This window comes from Phoenix dactylifera, chromosome 4 (genome assembly GCF_009389715.1).
Source record: "Phoenix dactylifera cultivar Barhee BC4 chromosome 4, palm_55x_up_171113_PBpolish2nd_filt_p, whole genome shotgun sequence".
Lineage (NCBI taxonomy): Eukaryota > Viridiplantae > Streptophyta > Magnoliopsida > Arecales > Arecaceae > Phoenix > Phoenix dactylifera.
The window spans coordinates 24,331,461-24,349,722 of NC_052395.1; the positions used below are offsets into that span (position 1 = coordinate 24,331,461).

General features: G+C 37.1%; 1 protein-coding gene across 4 annotated transcripts in view; it reads left to right on the top strand.

Moving 5' to 3' along the window:
- Positions 1–17,064, top strand: part of LOC103716828 (tyrosyl-DNA phosphodiesterase 1) — a 58,910-nt gene extending 41,846 nt beyond the window's left edge. For 2 of the 4 annotated variants that reach the window (XM_039125920.1, XM_039125923.1), the window contains 9 exons: positions 506–640; positions 1,747–1,896; positions 6,047–6,150; positions 10,686–10,739; positions 10,866–10,992; positions 15,705–15,785; positions 15,892–16,042; positions 16,153–16,324; positions 16,490–17,064. In XM_039125920.1, coding sequence (XP_038981848.1) covers positions 506–640; positions 1,747–1,896; positions 6,047–6,150; positions 10,686–10,739; positions 10,866–10,992; positions 15,705–15,785; positions 15,892–16,042; positions 16,153–16,250 — 900 coding nt within the window. In that variant the 3' untranslated portion in view covers positions 16,251–16,324; positions 16,490–17,064. Of the gene's footprint in view, positions 1–505; positions 641–1,746; positions 1,897–6,046; positions 6,151–10,685; positions 10,740–10,865; positions 10,993–15,704; positions 15,786–15,891; positions 16,043–16,152; positions 16,363–16,489 lie in introns of all 4 variants that reach the window. The other 2 variants (XM_039125921.1, XM_039125922.1) reach the window with 2 other exon arrangements.
- Positions 17,065–18,262: the final 1,198 nt, after the last annotated feature.

An 18,262-nucleotide genomic window follows, 5' to 3' on the forward strand; every position in this document is an offset into this window, starting at 1 on the left:
ACGAGGCAGAGGACCAATCCAAACACCTGAATCTCCCCGGGGTGCTAGCTCCCTTGCAGAGATTTGTTTTGATGGCTGAAATCCTCTCTTGATCTATCAACTCTTTGATTGATCTTAAGAGGAAGGTCTAGAAAAGGGAGGAAGAAGATCCCATCTTGCTGCCCCTTCTCTTTTGTCTTTTGGATGGAAGGAGGAAGGGAAAAATGCATGCTTTAACTATAATTGTGGTCCATCTAGATCTATTCCTCAAATAATAGTTCCTTTTTAGACACTACTAAAATAACCTTTTGATTCTTTAATTTGATGAGATTGCGTTATGCTAACTGATACAACCTCTTGGACTGTGGTACATAATATATAAAGCTTTTGGTGCTTGATGTGATTTTTTTGCATGTTTTATTGTGTAAAATGAGATATTCTGAATTATATTATTACTATTGAAGTTAACTTGTCTGTTGGAATTGTTAATCTTATGTTTTTTGCCTCATGACTCTTAAACTATCAGGTTAGGTTGATTGCATCTGTTCCTGGATATCATAAGGGTACCAACTTGAAAAAATGGGGCCATATGAAATTGCGAGGTGTCCTTGAAGAATGTATATTTGATAAAGAATTTTGTAAATCCCCGCTTGTTTACCAGGTATTGGTGGGTTAATCTTTGACAATTCAAAATGTTGTTTGTTCATATTCTGCGATAGTTATTTTGACGCGTATTTAATGCATGGACTGTGAACTGACTCACTAAACATTTTTAGCATGTTGTAATTTTTTCACCTTTCCTAGCATGTTTTTTTATTGTAACATTACATCGTTTGTATGCATTGAATTGGAAATTTGCATTTAGATACTTTGCCTCTGAAATAGAGTGCGGATATATCATATACCTTGAGCATGGGTGTTCTTCTAAGATTTTATTATGGACATTTCCAAGGACCTCCTAGATGGCTTAACTGTACTGGAATTGCATTAGATTTTAGCATGATGAATCCTTAGCAGTTCGTTTATGGATATCTTAAAACTGCCATAGCAAAAATCTTGCAAATAACATAGAGACAGCCGAAATTTATCCATACTTTGGTAGAGATTGAATTGATTATTTTCAGCTATGCCCAAACATGACTCATGGTGATGCTGGGTTTTGGGAACAGAGAGGTTAATTTATTGAATATTGAAATTAATGTTGTTTACATGAGGGCTTTGTAAAAAAATATTCATTCTGCTATTGATTACCCTATACTTATACAGTTGGTGGCATAGTTCATTTGAATTTTTGTAAAAAATTAATGTTAGATATATTGATGTTACAGGAACTAGACCAGAACTTAACATGATAATGACATAGATAATGGCAAGACATTGTTACTTTAGATTTGGCACATCTCTTTCGTTCCAGAAATGCTTACAGTTTTATTGATTTGTGTTGAATTACATGAATTCATGCTTTTAGACACTATTAAGTAAGAAATGTAGTTTAAATCAAACCTCAGACCAGTGAAATATATCCTCTCTCTCGTAAAAAGAATCACTAACCTATTTTTCGTTGCTAACGTATGATTCTTATACTTCAAATTTAGGGCATCAGACTTCATGATAGTATAACTACTTCCTAACACAAAATCTGGTCTCATTACTTACATTCTTTTGTCCTGCTATTCCACCATTCATCCTAATTTGTGTGGTAACCTGTATTTCTTATGATCATTTAAAGTATTCCTGGTGTAAAATATAACTTGCAAGTTGTTGCAGTTTTCTTCCCTTGGTTCATTGGATGAGAGGTGGTTAGCTGAGTTAGCAGTGTCTATGTCATCAGGCATCTTAAATGACGGATCACCTCTGGGTTCTGGAAAACCGCTTATAATCTGGCCAACCGTGGAGGATGTTAGATGCTCCCTAGAGGTATGACGTTAAACTGTGTTAAGAATAGTTGTCAATCCAGCCCTCCATCATTGTGCCATGACTTGGTTTATTACTCTTAACTGCATTTTCTGCTGCTGCTGCTACTACTGTTATTGTTGTCATATGTTCTCCACCATCACCATTGTTGTTATGCTTGTTTTGTTTGAGCTACCTTATAGGAGTTAAGGGTTCAGTTTATACTCTTCCTGTCTATAGAAATGACTGTAAAAGTACATAAAAGCCATGAGGCATGAAGCTAGATCTCTGGTGGTTGTTTAATTTACGGTTTTTTCCTCTTTCTTTTTAATGACAGTTCCTTCTTTTTCTTTTTTATTTTGTTTCATACGAATTCTTTTCTACATTAGTGACAAATCTTACATTTGATTTTGCTATGTCAAAAATCTAAACCAATTAATGGTATTTTTAGTTGGCTGTGACCCTTTCTGCACTCTTTTTCTCAATTAAGTCCATGGGTAAATTGTATTTGAAATTTCAAAAACTGTCTATCTATTAGTTTGTGTCTTTTTTTGTATTTAAAGATTGTTCTAATCTTTGTAGGTTTCTCATTATGCTCTCTTTAGGTTTCTCATTAAATATTCTCACCGTATTTTTCAACCAAAATTTTCCCCTAATCTTATTCCTGGCACAAATCACTTTGATAATATCTGTTCAATTCAAGTTTCATGATTTTTGTATATGCTACTTTTGCAATTTTTAAACAGTTTTGTCTTTAGAACCTAGAGAGTGAGCCTGGCACAACGGTGAGATTGCTCTATTGTGACCTGAATGTCACAAGTTTGAAGTGCAGAAATGGCCTCTCTTCATGCGGGGGTAAGGCTGTGTGCATCTGATTCTATTCAAACCACACAATAGTGGGAGCCTTGTGCATTAGGCTGCCCCTATTGTCTTTGAAACCTTAATTTTCTCTTTGAATATTATTCTTGATGCAAATCACTCCATAATAGATGCTATTTGATCTATTCTGATGAATTATTTGATGTTACTTTTGCTAGGGAGAAAGGATCATATATCATTTGTAAATAATCTTAGATGGTGGATCCAAATATACTTCATATCTGCAGCAAAGTGACAGCGGTATCTCCTTAGTTGAGCATAGGGTGACGACAAAGTGGAAGAAAATTGACAAAGAAACTCGATCAAACTACTAAATGGAAGAACATAAGAGAGAAGAGAGGAAGATGAAGAAGAAGAGATATGGGAGGTCGCTCTGTTTGATAGAAATGACCAAAATTTCCCAGACAGGAGGTGGTGGTTGGCAATGTACCACTGAAAATGGTTGACCAAATACAGTAGGCTCAAAAACTTGGGTCCCAGTTGGTCTGGGAAGAGAAAAATTTAAATATGGTTTTTAATTCAAGCTGGCACAGCTTTTTTTATTGGGTTAAGGTGCAGCTAGTGCCATTTACAACCTACTTGAATGCAGAAGCAAATTATATAATCTCAATCCTATTTGAAGAAATCAACATGCAAGCAAATGCAAAGATCAGCTAGTGATTAGGATGCATAAATTAAAACTATATATATGAAAGGCATGGACATGAAACCGACAGTCATCTGATGACATAAATGAGCAATTAAAATTTATTATACAAAAATTAACAAGTTCAGAGATGTATTAGAAGAAAAGTTAGAACTTAGAAGCTTTGAAATCATTGATTGATGTTATCTTGAGTTTGAAGCTACAACATTATCTTCTGAGCCTGTCCTCATCAGATCACCTGGTAAGACTCAGCAACAAAACTTCCATATCTATGTCTTTCTGCTGCTTAACCAAACATGATACAGAACAAGATGTATGGACATGGGGAAGGCCTTGTAAGGCCTAATAGGTGGCCGAAGGGGTTTAGGGATTTACAGTACATCAGATCTGTTGTGGTTGGACTGGAATTGAGACTGAACTGGTTTGAAGGAAAGGGCAGCTTCAGATTTTAGGTTCTGTAGCTGTCGAGGATCGACTAAGGCTTGTTGCACAGGTTTTTAAAGAGGACTTTCTGGTGAACAGCTGATAATATTTGCTGTTACTACATATTGGACTGACCTGATTGATGACTGGGTTTTGCCAGTCCTAATGTAGGGCTGCTGTTAGGTTTTTGGAGTGGATGAATTTCAGGTTTGTGGATAGGTTGGCTTGAATTGGATATGAAGAAAAATTAACAGAAAAAGAAAAGAAATAGATAAAATATGAAAGTTTCTGTCTGACAATGATATGTAGGATTTGCTCTTCCTAACTCCTAAGTCCTTGCACCCATCTGATCCCTCAGATGCAGGAGGGGGGGGGGGGGGGGGGGGGGGGGGGGTTGTAGATTAAAGTCAAGCAATCATCCGTAAGGGCCTGGAGGGAATGTTGTTGTTGCATCTAGTCCTTTTTTTTCTAAAACAGAAGTGTGTCTTGGTGAGGCCGGGATTCTGACCCTACTGGCATCCAACACCCTATTACATTACGAGCTCAACTAGTTGCGGCCACTCTGATTTGATAATTTCAGTAGACCTCCTAGTAAAGTAGGAAACAAATAAGGGCCTGTTTGGGAAATCTAGTAGGATTGTGCCGGATTTCCTATTGGATCATGGATTGCACAATCTATTTAAGTAAGGCAATCCCTCTCTAGCCCAAATCCCGTGGGAGGAATAGGACTTTTTTTTTTCATCCTGCAGTCCAACAGGCCTATAGATGGGATTTAGGCCGAGGACAGACGGGCCTTTAGAAAAAAGGGGCTGGATAGGCTAATAGGCTCGATTCCTATAGGAAATCCAGCCCTATCCTGCTGAATTTCCGAAATAGGCCCTAAAAAGGTATCTTGCGATATATTTAACTTCATATTTGAAGATTCTTGCAAAACAGTTCATAGCAATAAATGGTGATTAAAAATGAACTAGGTTTGAGTGATAATTCTAAAAGCCTTCCAACCATAATCCAAAGTCATCCTTATACAGGTTTTGGTTGTTTCTTCTGAAACTAAGTGTAAACTTGAAGGCATCATTAGTTCTCTTCAATTATTCCTCGTTATGTTTGGTGGTGGAAGGGGTCATTGCTTTGTGCAGTGGTAAAAGGCTTAGGCTGACAAGCACAATGGCATGGATTCGAGTCCTAGGACAGCTACTTTTTGTGCAAAAAACTGCTAAAGATTAGGTCCTTGCCTAGTTTGCCCCTTCTAGGGTCCTGGCTTGTTGGGATCATAACTAGGTGATGTTTTTTCTTTTTTATGTTTGGTGGTGGACTTCTTATTCCAGTTACTGCAGAGCTGGTCGAACTCAGTCTGCTGATTTGTTGGATGGGTGAAATAGTTACAAAAACCTGGTTGATAACAACAAATTCTGCTCTTGCCCTTCGACTTGGGCAGGAAATAGACTTTATGTGTAAATTTGGTTTGTTGAATATGATCAAACATGTATTTAATTGCATGACTATGCTATGCTAGGTTCTAATGTAATGATTTTGTATGTCTGTGCATGAAGTACATCTTGAAGGCCCTGGTTCTGGTACACAGGTTGCATAAGTGAATTTAATATAAAAGTATTCTTGGACTTCATGCTTAAATGTATGACTGATATTGGACATATGTATTATGCCCAAACTTACATCCCCAATGATGGTTATAGTCTAAGAGCAGCTTTATGGTTGCTATATCTCCATGCACATATGGTGTCAGATTATGCATTGATAAGATGCGGGATTCAGCTGCATATATCATGATTTGCGGATTTAACCCAAATATCATGGCCAGTAAGGACCACGTTTATGGAATATGGCAATTTTGCTACTTTATATAGCATGGATTTGGCTTTGTTATGTTGCATATGGGTGTGAGGGTTAATGCCTGCATATGGGGAAAGAATTACATGTATATGTTGATGCTCTACTCTTGTAACTCATGTCATGCTGGATCTTAGACATTTGTGGTTATATTTAGCTTATTCTTAAAGATCAATTCATAAACTCTTAATTTGCATAATATATAAATTTTTCATTGTATTAATACACCAGTCCTATTCGTTTCATAGTTAGCACGAGGTTAGAACTTCCTGAGTTCTGGCCTGTCAAATACTTAAATCTTACTAGGTTGTTCCGTTACTTATCCATCTTCGCTCGCTTTGATCTCTAATTTCTTTAACGTGTTGCATAATGTTTCAGGGTTATGCAGCTGGTAATGCAATTCCAAGCCCACAAAAGAATGTAGAAAAGGACTTTCTGAAAAAATATTGGGCTAGATGGAAGGCAAACCATGTAGGCCGGTGGTATACCCTTTATTCATTAAAGATTTGATGAAATTATTGGATTATAATTTTTAAATTATGGAAGGCCTGTTTTTCTTCCCTTTGCTTAACTATTTCTTCTTGCTATTATATAATTTCATCCTAGTTTATGAACCTACGAGTACAATTTCAAGGTTTTTTTTCTCAACTTTTCATTATGGTAGGATGCTACGCGCCTGCACCTTCAGAATGAGTTATTTGTACAGTTTCACACAGCTTGATCAATATTTTGTATCATATGACAAAATGATGCTGAGTGTTTTTCCTAAAATCTAGAGGACCTTCACATTTGTTCAAAAAAAATACATAGAAGGCCATTATTAAGTTTGTAACAGGTCACAATGTTAAAGCTTCCCCATTTGGTAAGGTGTTAGGAGTTACTTCTGACTAGTCAACTTGAAATCAAGAAAAATAATGTTGTCAAAGGCAAATTTTTTACCAGTAGAGAAAGACAATTAAGATTTGTTCAAGCTTTAGGCTAACTGCTAGTGGGGGGGACAGATTGCCTGCTAGTCAGACTGCTGTAGATTTGAGGAATGTGGCTTGGCAAATTGTGAAGTAAATCTTCCGGCCCTTTAAAGTGAGGTTTTGATGTTAGGTGGGCATGGTCCTAAATTGAATTTAATTATGGTTGAAGTACTGACTAGTTTGGAAGGGAAGAAGAAATTGCATTTGTCACTTTAGAGCAATTTAATGCTGGTTGATAAAGCATGATGACATTTCTAATAAGGTTTGTGCTTGCTGGAAAGCTTTTATATGAAACAAGTTTAAAAGTTATTGATCATTAGCTTCACTAGGAAGACATAGGATTTGACCAATGCTGGCCTTTAGCTTTTCTTTGTTTCATGGTGCACAAAAATAGCATAGAAAAAAAATCCTTTTGGTAATTTATTTTTATGGTGAACTAACATCACTTTGAGCAAAATTTATGGTGTCACTAAAGTTCCATGAGTCCTGGATATTCTGACTTCAGTAGAGTCATAATTTTCCAGTGTTTGCATGAAGTTGATGCTAAGTACCTTCTTGCTTATATCATGCAGGTCTGTGTATGAAAACTCGAGGAATATGGAGATTTAGTAGATTCAAGGACATTTGTTGAACTTGAATAAGTTTTGGTTACCTTGATAATAAATTTTCTATGTTGTATGTCTCCTTTCAAATGAATGAGGATGACGGACTAATACTAGTTTATGGGTATTAAAAGAAATAAAAGCTGATTTAATGCAAATTAGGAAAATTTGGAATGCAGTTTTGTGTTCGTGCAATTATCAGAAAAGATAAAGAGGGTTGATAGAAAGACAATGGAGGAGGCTATAGTGAATTATTGTCGGTTCAGTGTGTTGGCAATGCCCTGGCAAAAGGAGGGAAAAATGAGATTCTGAGTTCTAGAAAGTTTTGTATCTCAAGGAATTGGAAACTTAAGGTTGTGTGGTGGTGAAGGTTGGAAATGCCAACTGTGTCATCATGTGCTGCATGCTCTACCTCTCCATATTGCATGTCATATCAACATGGTTGTATCATCTATGCCTGTGAACTATGAGTATATGGGAGCATGCCATTCCTTGCAGATCCTGGTACATGACCAATATGCTCTCCATATGACCAGGTTTCAAATTTTTGGTGCTGATAACGTAAGTTTGGTAACGAAGTTGAGATGGTTCTGTTATCAACCACTTTAGCTAACCAGGTGGAGTTCTCAAGTTATGTTGATTAGAAAAAGCTAGACAAGAGGTAATTTCTAGCGATGTCATATTAAAACCTAGGAGGACCTGAAGTGAGGGTAGGTGGAGAATCCATCTTGTATTCATTGAGTTCATGTCATGATAAATAGGAGTTTCATATAATTATAAAAACAATATAATTATATGGAGCCTGGCATGGAAGGAATTGAATTATAGTTCGTACTTCGTACCTTTCCTAATTATAAGATTAAGTAGATCTTTGAAGGTTTAGAGGGGCAATTTTTCTCTTGGTGATTGATCAAGTTAAATCACTTTGAATGTTAGGAGTTTGAGTAGCTTTATGAAGCAGAGAAATGCTAAAGGCCGACTATCTTGCTGATGTTTTAATGTGCTTGGTATTCTGGAGCATGATATTAGTACTAAAACCTGAATGCTTCTGGAACATGAAATTAATACCAAAACCTGTGTACTTCTGGAGCATGAGATTAATACCTGAACAGTGATGATTGATGATCAGCCTCTAGAGAAGTATTTTAAGGTGTTGGTATGCAGCACTCACAATGTTGGTGAACTTGGCCATGTGTTTTTGAGCTCTTGTCACCATACCATGGCCCATAGTGGCCTAATATGGCATTTGGATCCATAGGAGGCACCATGTTGGGCCCAAATCCACCATGGGATTAACTATATGGCCGAGGCAAAGCGGGGACTTTAGGCCTAAAGCAGGCTGGATTTGTTTTTAATTAAATTGGGTTAGGTAGGGCTTTGTTAGGAGTTAAGACTAGTTTGATTTTTGTGTATACACACTGGGTGGTTTGAGGGCTCTAGGAATTGAGTTGTAGCTGAAAAAAAGAGGGCAGGAGAGGGTGAAAAGGAGACGAGAAGAGAGGATGAGAAAGAGGAAATAGACAAGGAAGAAGAAAGATACTGATGCTGCACCACCACTGGTGCTGCCTCTCCCTGCTGCTAACTTGTATCTTGCCTTTTCTTTCTTTTATTCTATTGTCTTCTCTCGCTCTTTTCCCAATTCTTTTTTTACTGTTTACCTTTTCCCACCAAAGGCAGAGAAGAGGGATACTGCAAAGCTCCAGCTGCACCATGAATGGCATTGCCCTGTTCCTTGCAACTGTCCCCCACCCATCCTCTCTCTGTTTTCCCACCTTTTCTCTGCTTTTACTCCCCTTGCTCACTTTGGTCTTGGTGGTTGAAGGAAGAGTGTTTTTCTGCTGCCAACAGCCCACCAGCATTCTTCCACTGGCCGAAGGAAAGAGAAAAGAAAGAAGAGAAATAAGGGAGAAGACAGGAGGAAGGAAAAGAATGCTCAGGGCTCAACATCAGGGTAAAGTAAAATATATCCCTGGGGCTGGATCCCTAGATTTGATTAGTGGACAGAGTTTGGAGGACAAGGAATGTCAATGTACATCCTAAAAGGGGAAAGAAACCCTGCAAAAAAATCCCATTAACCTACATAAAAAGTTCGAGTGAATGTTTGGGGGTCGGAAAACTTGTCCTTTAGTTTTAATGTTCGAAAATTGATGTAGAGGGTGATAGAAGCATCATTACAGGGAGACTATGAAATTTGTGTTGAAAATGATTTGGTACGAGCCTTGATAAAAATTTTGTGGCAGAAAATGGAAATACTTCCATTAGTAAGTGGCTGAAATGTTAGGAGTTTAAGTTGCCACTTTTGGTCCAAGCATAGGCATTGGAAGCTGACTCAATGGCCTCAAGGAATCTTAGGATCCAAGAAATCTTTTTTAGCTACTTACGAATCTTCAATAGCCTTATTTTGATGACCTTAATACAAAAATAGTTTGGCAATGTCATTTCCTATGGGTATTTATGTGTTGGGTTCTGGCAAGTTGGCCACATAACACAGCGAAATTTGTTAAAACTTAAAAGTGAGCCTATCTACTGTACTAAATTTTTTAGCTTTTCAAAGGTAGTCCTTGGAAAGGTGTTCTCATATCATTAATATCGAGTGTCATGTGTTGGATGGGTTGAAATGATTGTTTGTCTCTGTTTGGTTGTGGAGTACGTTAGCTTAGAATAGATGGGTTAGCTTACTCCTAACCCACTTTACTCCGGAATAAACTGCTCCATTACACATGTTGGAGTGTTTTATTCCAGGTTAAGTGAAAAAAGCAACCCTACTTATTCTTCAAAATAAATTTTGCCTCCAAAATATGTGGGGTTCATTTCTAGAATTTGGTGGGTTAAAGTGAAATAATTGAGAAAAGGGGCTTTATTCCCCTTCATTGTGCCTTATTGTGCAAGCAAAGGAAGCCTTGATGTAACATGGTAACCCAATAAGTGACCAAAAGAATATGCATGCATACCTAATTGATTAATATGACTTACAATGCTTCCCATTTGCTCCTTGCACTGAATGTTTTATAACACAACTATCACTTCTATTCTTGTTCCAAGTTCAAGGAGAAATTATAGTCACGTTATCCTCATCCATTACAATTTTGTTGATGGGTAAATTTGAATCAGATGCATTACCTTAATTCTGTTGAAAATGCTATTCAGTTTAGCTCAGATATTTGTTGATGGTGTAGTCAGGAAGTAAAAAAGTTGAGTAAGAGCAAATAATGTTTTTGGTAAGATTATTAATTCCTTTATGTTGTTTGGCTAATTCTTTCATAAAAGGTTTTAATCTTGATTAGTATAGTTTGCTGCTCTATCTGAACAAATCACACATTCTTTCTTTACTGAACATATCACACATTCTTTCTTTACTGAACAAATCACACATTCTTTCTTTATCCTCATTTTGTAAGTGAAATTGCTGATATCATGCTGATGATCATTTGTCTTTTGATGTTACAGTCGTGCAATGCCTCATATAAAAACCTACACTCGTTATAATGGTCAGAATCTTGCGTAAGGCTTCATCTTTATCCTCTAACCATTTAGATTGTGCATAACTGGATTTGCTTTTAATTTTAAGCATTTTTAATCATGTTCTGTTGAGATAGTGGTTATTATTGTTATTGTTGTTGTTTCTAGTGTTTCAGTGCGATCATTTTCGTTTCCTCTCAACAGATGGTTTCTGCTTACTTCAGCCAATCTAAGCAAAGCTGCTTGGGGTGCATTACAGAAGAACAGTTCCCAACTAATGATACGTTCTTACGAGGTAGGCTTTTAACTCTAAGTACTCCATAAGTTTCTTGTTACATATTGTGTCTTTTGGGTCCTGCAGTATGCTGCAACTTCATTAGTTTGTCATTTCAATAAAATCAGCACCAAGAAAAGCATGTCAAAACCAGTAAAACAGTACCACGATGTTCTTATATGTCTGATATATAGGTAAACTATACTTTGTCACACTGGAATGTTGTTAGTTGCACAGATGCTTTATTGTTCGAGTTTGTAATCCTAGTTTTGCATTGCTTATCCTATTTTTCCTTTTAAACCTTTTTGCTTGAATATTTGAATTGAAACTTAGTCAAAAAAATCTTTCATTTTGAAGTTATGTAATTCTTGGCTTAGAAATTAGATGTCTTCTCCTTTTTCTTCTTCCTCTTCTATTACATTCAGGATTTTGTGAACATCTGCTGTAGGTTGTCTTAAATTTCTGGATGAAGATAGATATATTAATTCTTCAGATTTTAGTTGAAATAAAACCTCTTTTTCTTTTTTCTATTTGTCTTAGAGATTTGTAAATAAATTTAGTGTGTTGTACTTAGGTCGATAATTGGACTAGAGTCCAGCTTAATCTATGAGTGGAGGTCTAGGCGGATCAGTGTTGACCTCTAATGTTTGGTTCACGGCCAAAGAGAAGATTTAATCACTCCATTAATTGGTTTTAAATCTAGTTAAGGTTTAAAAATTGGAAGACTATCATTAAGAGTTTGCTTCTAATAAAATCAGGATAGGATCCACTTTAGTGTGTTTGGCCCCAAATGCTTCACGGTGGAAATCAATAATAGACCTTTCAAAATAAAAATCAACACCGTTAAATATGACTTGTGGTGCATAAAATGCCTAGAAAAAAAAATCATGCAGTTTCGAGATCTTTTACCCATTTATCAAATCGATGAAAAATAAACAAATTTAATGGTATAATGCCATGTCTTCATTTGATCTATAGTCTAGAAGTATCCAAATCATTTGAAATTTGATCCGCATATGTTTTAAAGTATTTATATCAACATCAATGGTTAAGATTTGCAAGTATGTAGTGTATAATTTGCTTTAGCTCATTAGAAATATTGATACTGTTCATTTTGTGGTCGCTTGATGCATAGGCAAGATACCTCTAAAATAAATGATTTTAGCATCTGGGCATTTTATGCACCACAGTTCATGATCCATCATGTCGATTTTCACTTGAGAGGTGCATTATTGATTTCCACCAAGAAGCATTTGGGTAAATGCACTCAAGTGCATGCTTTCCTAACTCCTAATAATTCGATACATTCTTATTTTAGATGAAAAAAATTCCTAATAAAAACATAAGGTATAGTGCATTTATAGTTTGTTACAATGTTTTATCAGTGGCCGAGGGTGTGCACGGGTCTGGTCAGATCAGTTTGGAGATAAACCAAAAATTGAACCGATTTAAACTAGTTTACTAAAACCAAAACCAAAACCGAACCGACCATTTAAAAAACCGATTGAAAGCCAGCCCAAGAAATTTGGTTTGGTTTGTTTCAATTTATATGGTTGATATTCAATGGTTGGGGCTAAATAGGCTAGGCTAAGTCTAAACATAGAAATTCTATATTATATAGGGTTGATATTCAATGGACTGGGCTAAATGGGCTAGACTTAGTGTAAACATAAAAATTCCATTTTATATATAAGAGAAAATATAAAATAAAATAAAATTGAATTATATATATACGCATGCATATGGGTCAGGTCCGGTCGGGTCAGTTTGAATTGATTTTTTGAAAATCCAAACTGAAATTGAATTGAATTTTTTCAATCAAGCCTTCCTCAAATTGACACCAAATTGAATATAGAAAAAAATCAATATAAACCGAACCGAAGAGACCTATTCAAATCGGGTTTACGATTTGGCCAATTTTTTGCACACCCTAGTCAGTGGAAATAGACATAGCTTACAAGAGCTTATTGGCTAATCTCTTTTTTGTACTTGAAACTAGGACTTGTTTTGGTGGTTTTGCGGAAACAAATCATGGGGCCAAATTTATGTAAATGTGTTTCGTCATCCTTCATTTCTTTAAAATATGATTTTGTAAATTGTGAACCTTAGGAGGTCTTGTTTACTTTATAAATACTTAGAGGAAAAGTAATTTTTTTTTAACAAGTGTCTGGTTACCCTATATCTCAAATCTTGTCGACACTACCACTAGGATATTTACATTGTCATTAGACCAAAAATTAAGTATAAACTTTGCAAATTATCTCCTGAATATCTTTTTGAGGGACATTCCATTTTAGTGGAAAACTCCATTTTTTAGGTTTCCAAAAGTGTTGCCACTTCTAGATACTTGGACGGCAGGATAGGACATGGCAATGTTGGATATTTCACTTTGATGTGTTCTGCTAAAATTAGCCGGAAAGTGCATACACTTGGTTACCTTTTTATTGGAGTGTCATTCAAGGGTTTCTTAGTTTCAAGTGTTTTATACGCTAATCGAAGAGTCATTATGTTTTCAATATAAAGTTATCATGGTTATTTAACAAGTTAAGTAATTCCATACATTGTAAGTGATGTTAAATGTGCTGTGAATTTTAGATTACTCACATTGTCATGATTGGTCTACTGTCTTGGACAACATTTCTCTCCTCTCCTTTCTAATCTCTCTTTTGGATAAGTATCAAAAAAATGGTGTATAGGTAGGTGACCATGCATGCACGCCTATATGTATGTATGTATGTTTGTATGCACCAGGTCCATGTGCCTAGATTTTTAGGGACTGCTGTGTCTGACATGTGAGTACACTTAAAACACTGCACACGGGTGGCATTGGTTTTTGTAAAATTTTTGAGTAAGTGGTCTCAATGGCTTAGGGGTATATTGGTCTAGTAGTTGGGGTTAAAGGGGACACCTGCTCATCTTTCTCATCTTTCTCATCTTTCTCTCGCATTGAACACTTGCTCCTTTGCCATATCTATATTATTCTCCACGCCTAGCTCCCTCATCACCATTACGTTCCTCTCGGCGATGCCTGCTCAACAATGTCTAGGGTGCCCTCTCCAAGTTCTTTCACCTTCAAGTCTGATGCACTGCTCGTAGGGGGACAGGGGGCCAAATTGTTTGGTCGAGCTGTCATGGTTAGCGGCCAGGAAGCATGGACACGGATATAGAGTATGGATGCACCAATGCATCCATCTTTCATACATTAAACATCAACTTCCACTAATTCATCATCATTCAAATCCATAGGCCCCAATCCATATTCTATACTTTAGTATCAACATCACAAACTCCTAAATCAACCATTCATCATTAAAAAATTTAACTTTTATAGGAAAAGGAGAAAGAAAAAACATCTCCCTCATTCTTGAAAGTTTCTCGAGGGTATCTGGAGTATAATTGGAAAGTATCCATTTGATTTTGAAAAATAAGATACTTAACATAAGTATCGAGCATGTATCCTAGAAGTATTGCATGAGTATTGGTATCCGGTATGTATCTGATATAGACAAGGCATGCGATCTAAATTGTCTATGCTTCTTGGGATGGTGGTGATGGTAGGGTTGCAAGTTTGGATTGTGATGGCACCGAAGGAAGAGGGAGGAGGGCACATTTGCTGATGGATTGGAGGAGAGAGGGAGGGGGGAGCTGATGGGGGCACTGGGGGAGAGACTGTTGTTGGGGATTGCTCTTGGAGGAGAGGAGTGGAGTTGGAGGTGAGAACAGAGGAGCAAACAAAGGTGTGCTGGAGGTTGGAGGGGTTGGGGCCATTAGACGGGCAGGGAGGTGTTCCATGAGATGGTAGAGGACCATGCTGAGGTGCTCTGGTTCTTATATCGGTGCATACACTTTGTCCCATTGTCTGTAGTGAAAAATCAAAGAATCTGGTTTTGTAGCAGATGAAGAGTGAGCTCCTAAAGGTTTCCAATCAACAATCTTTCGTAGTTACTAGATGTATGTGTTATCTAGATCACTCTGTTCTGATTGGAGTTCAGTGAGCAAACAAGAATATTAAGATTATTAGTTGCTTGAAGAGGATTTGCATGATTTTTTACGAAGTTGACAAAGGATTTTTGCTACTACCTCTATTTTGGATATCTCTATGAATTTGTAAAGGCTCTTGCAACTGATTGTCCTGCAACAGCAAGGCCGATCTGGTTCGATGTTTCGAAAGCACGGAGTGAGTCTATATTTTTTCCAATTTCTATGCATGGAGATAGTATGACTAAGAAAAATGCTTGTTTCCATAAATCCAGGAAAAAATAGAAATAGAATTTCCATTTTATATTTTTAAATTTAAACAGGAAATGTGACAGATATACCAAGCACAGGCTGTTTTTTGACAAATATAAGGAATACTATTCTTATTTTGAGAAAAAATATTGGATGCATAAGATTCTTGTTAAATAACGTAATTATAATTCAAAATTTTATATAATCTAATTTTCTAAATTATGCTATTCATATATTTTATTTATTTTAAATAATTTTATATTTTATTGTTTTAATAATTCCTACTGTTATCCACACAAAAAAAAGCTTCATACGCATTGGGTTCTGTCTGTTCTGTTTTGTCATGAAAATAAGAAACTATAGATGAACTTTATGTGTTTTCAAATTCAATGTTACACAAGCTGGTGTTTTTTCCTCCCTTCAAATAAGAAAAAACACTTTTCCTGCTTCATCTTTACCATCTAATTCTGTATTAAAGATCATATTTATCTCAATCTTTGCAGTTGGGGGTTCTGTTCTTGCCATCCACCATTCAGGACCGTGGTTCTGAATTCTCATGCACGGAGAACCTGATCTTAAATCAGGTATTGCCAACAGAGCTGGTGTGCCATGCTTCCAGCTTACTCTGGAAATGTTGTCATGCTCCTTTGTTAACTCTCTGTGAACACCACCATTTTCTTGTTCATTCAGGGAGAATGCAAGTCATTTAGTGACACTGAGGTGTGCAAAACAAAGCTGGTGACTCTCTGCCGGAAAGGAAATAATGGAATAGACTCGTCTTCAGAGGTGATCCGACTGCCTGTGCCATATCAGCTCCCGCCGCAACCATACACCTCTGAAGGTTGGGCAATGACAAGCAGCAGCTAATCTCTGCTTTTTAGTTTTACGTAGCTATATTTCTGTGGTACAGAAAAGTAAGTTTTCGTTGTGTTTACTGTTGCATCTATCCAGATATCCCCTGGTCCTGGGATAGGCAATATTTTGAGAAAGATGTGTATGGTCAAGTTTGGCCACATCATGTTGAGCTGTATGCAAATGAAGATGCTTGACCCCTGCATTTTTTTTCCCGCTAAAGATGCACATTTATGATCGTAGTCTTGGTTCATGTGGAAATGACAAGCAGGTTCAGAAGCTAACCTTCTTTTGTAGTAAAATGAGCAGGTCATAAGTTAAACTTGAATTGGTTTTATTTTTGACAATATATTGTTGCAAGTCTCTGTTTACTGAAATAAGTTTTTTTATTAAATTCAGATGCTCATCTTTCCCCCGTTTTCTTTTGTTACACTAGGGAGGAATGATACCAAAGGACAACTCTCCTACCCCAATTCCTAGGAGTCATGAATGCGGAGCAAGTGATGGTAACACTTCTTCAGCTTCAGCCATCGAAGGCAGTTATCAGCTAGCTGTATGACTCAGGATTTGTAGGTTGGGATGGTAAACAAATTTGTTTTCTCGTCATACCATATTCATAGAACTGGGTGATGAAACGACATGTAACAACTATGAAGCATTCGTCGGTAGCTCACTATGAAGTCTCTTGATAAATAATGATGGTGTGCATAGAGCGTCAGGGTCCCATATTGCTTCTTGATCACCTTTTAAGGTTTTGCAAAGCTGTCGGAGACCTTATCAACGAAGTATTGCACTAAAAAGTGGCTGTACGGCAAAATGCTTGTTTTTTGTTTTGCAAGTTTTAATTTTTCAGAGAACATGCTGCCTCAGGAGTCTTGTGTTGGCTTCAAAAAGTTCGGTTAATCGTGTGAATCATAGTGGTTGAGAGAGGGGGGGTTCTTGGCATGCTTTGCACGCTTAAAGCTGCCTCCATTCGGAGTAATGAGAGATTAAGATATGTTTTCTCCGTTATCTGTTAAGTTTTTGCCCGGTCATGGTTCAAAACCAGATACAATTAGCATAAATTAAGATCTCTATCATGTTCAGAGGACATAAAGCTGATCTGATGGGCTGAAGCTTTCTATGACTCTGGGCCAACTGGGATGCTATAAGCCATGAAGGATTCTTCTGTCGGAAGAAAAAAAAAAAAAAAAAACTATATTGGTTTCTTACAATCCGTATCAAGCTCTTGTTGCAGTGGATGATTGACTTAGACGTAAATAACTTTGTTATGGTAGAAACCACGATATAAATTAAAGAACATACTGTGATTTATCGTTAAAAAATTATTATATTAATGGAGAAAGTTCTTCTGTTAGTTTACAAAGAAAAAGAAGGGGCTTCCATTTTGAAAGATCACAAGAGATTGCAATTATGAAAGTGTACATACTTTGCACATTGCAGCTCGCATGAGCCAAATGTTGCAATGAAATGAAAAATCTATGGTTGATTTCACATTAATGGAAAAAAGATGGGGAATTTAGAGGATACTGGAGTTGTTTTTTTTTTTGTTTTTTTTTTGGTACATCGGCTATTTATGCTAATCTTGCATGAGTATTGCCAACACTATCAAAAGAAAAAAGACTTCAATGGTAAAGAAACATCCAACTCCCGTGTCCAGAGAATCTCTCTAATGTGCTGGGCGGCGTAGGTGGTGATCTAGTTAGCTGTCCTGTTTACCTTCCGGTACACATGGATGGCCTGAAAGGTATACACTCTCTCACCAACCATCAGATGACGCCAAGGAGCGGGTGCTCTTCTCTCCTCCGCTCTCTCTGTAGAATCCACTGCACCACCACCGCCGAGTCTCCCTCCAGAATGATGTGTCTCGCCCCTAGCACCCGTCTCGCATAAGAGATATCCTACCACGCAGCCTGGAGCTGCACCCCTAATACTGAAACCTTGAAGGAGCGATGCCCCCTAGCAGCAACCAATCTGGATGCCTGATTTCTGATCACGAATGCAGCTCCAGTTCCACCACCACTATCAGGCAAGCTACCATCAAAGTTCACCTTGAATTGGCCAAGGGAGGAGGGCTCCCATGAAACAAGGGATAAACTTGGGTGCTGTAGCAATAGAGTGGGGGTCCCAGATTTTTCTAGCCAGCCCGGATGAAGTCGCCACTATAACCTCTGTGACTTCAATAGCCTGACATATAGCTCTTTCCACA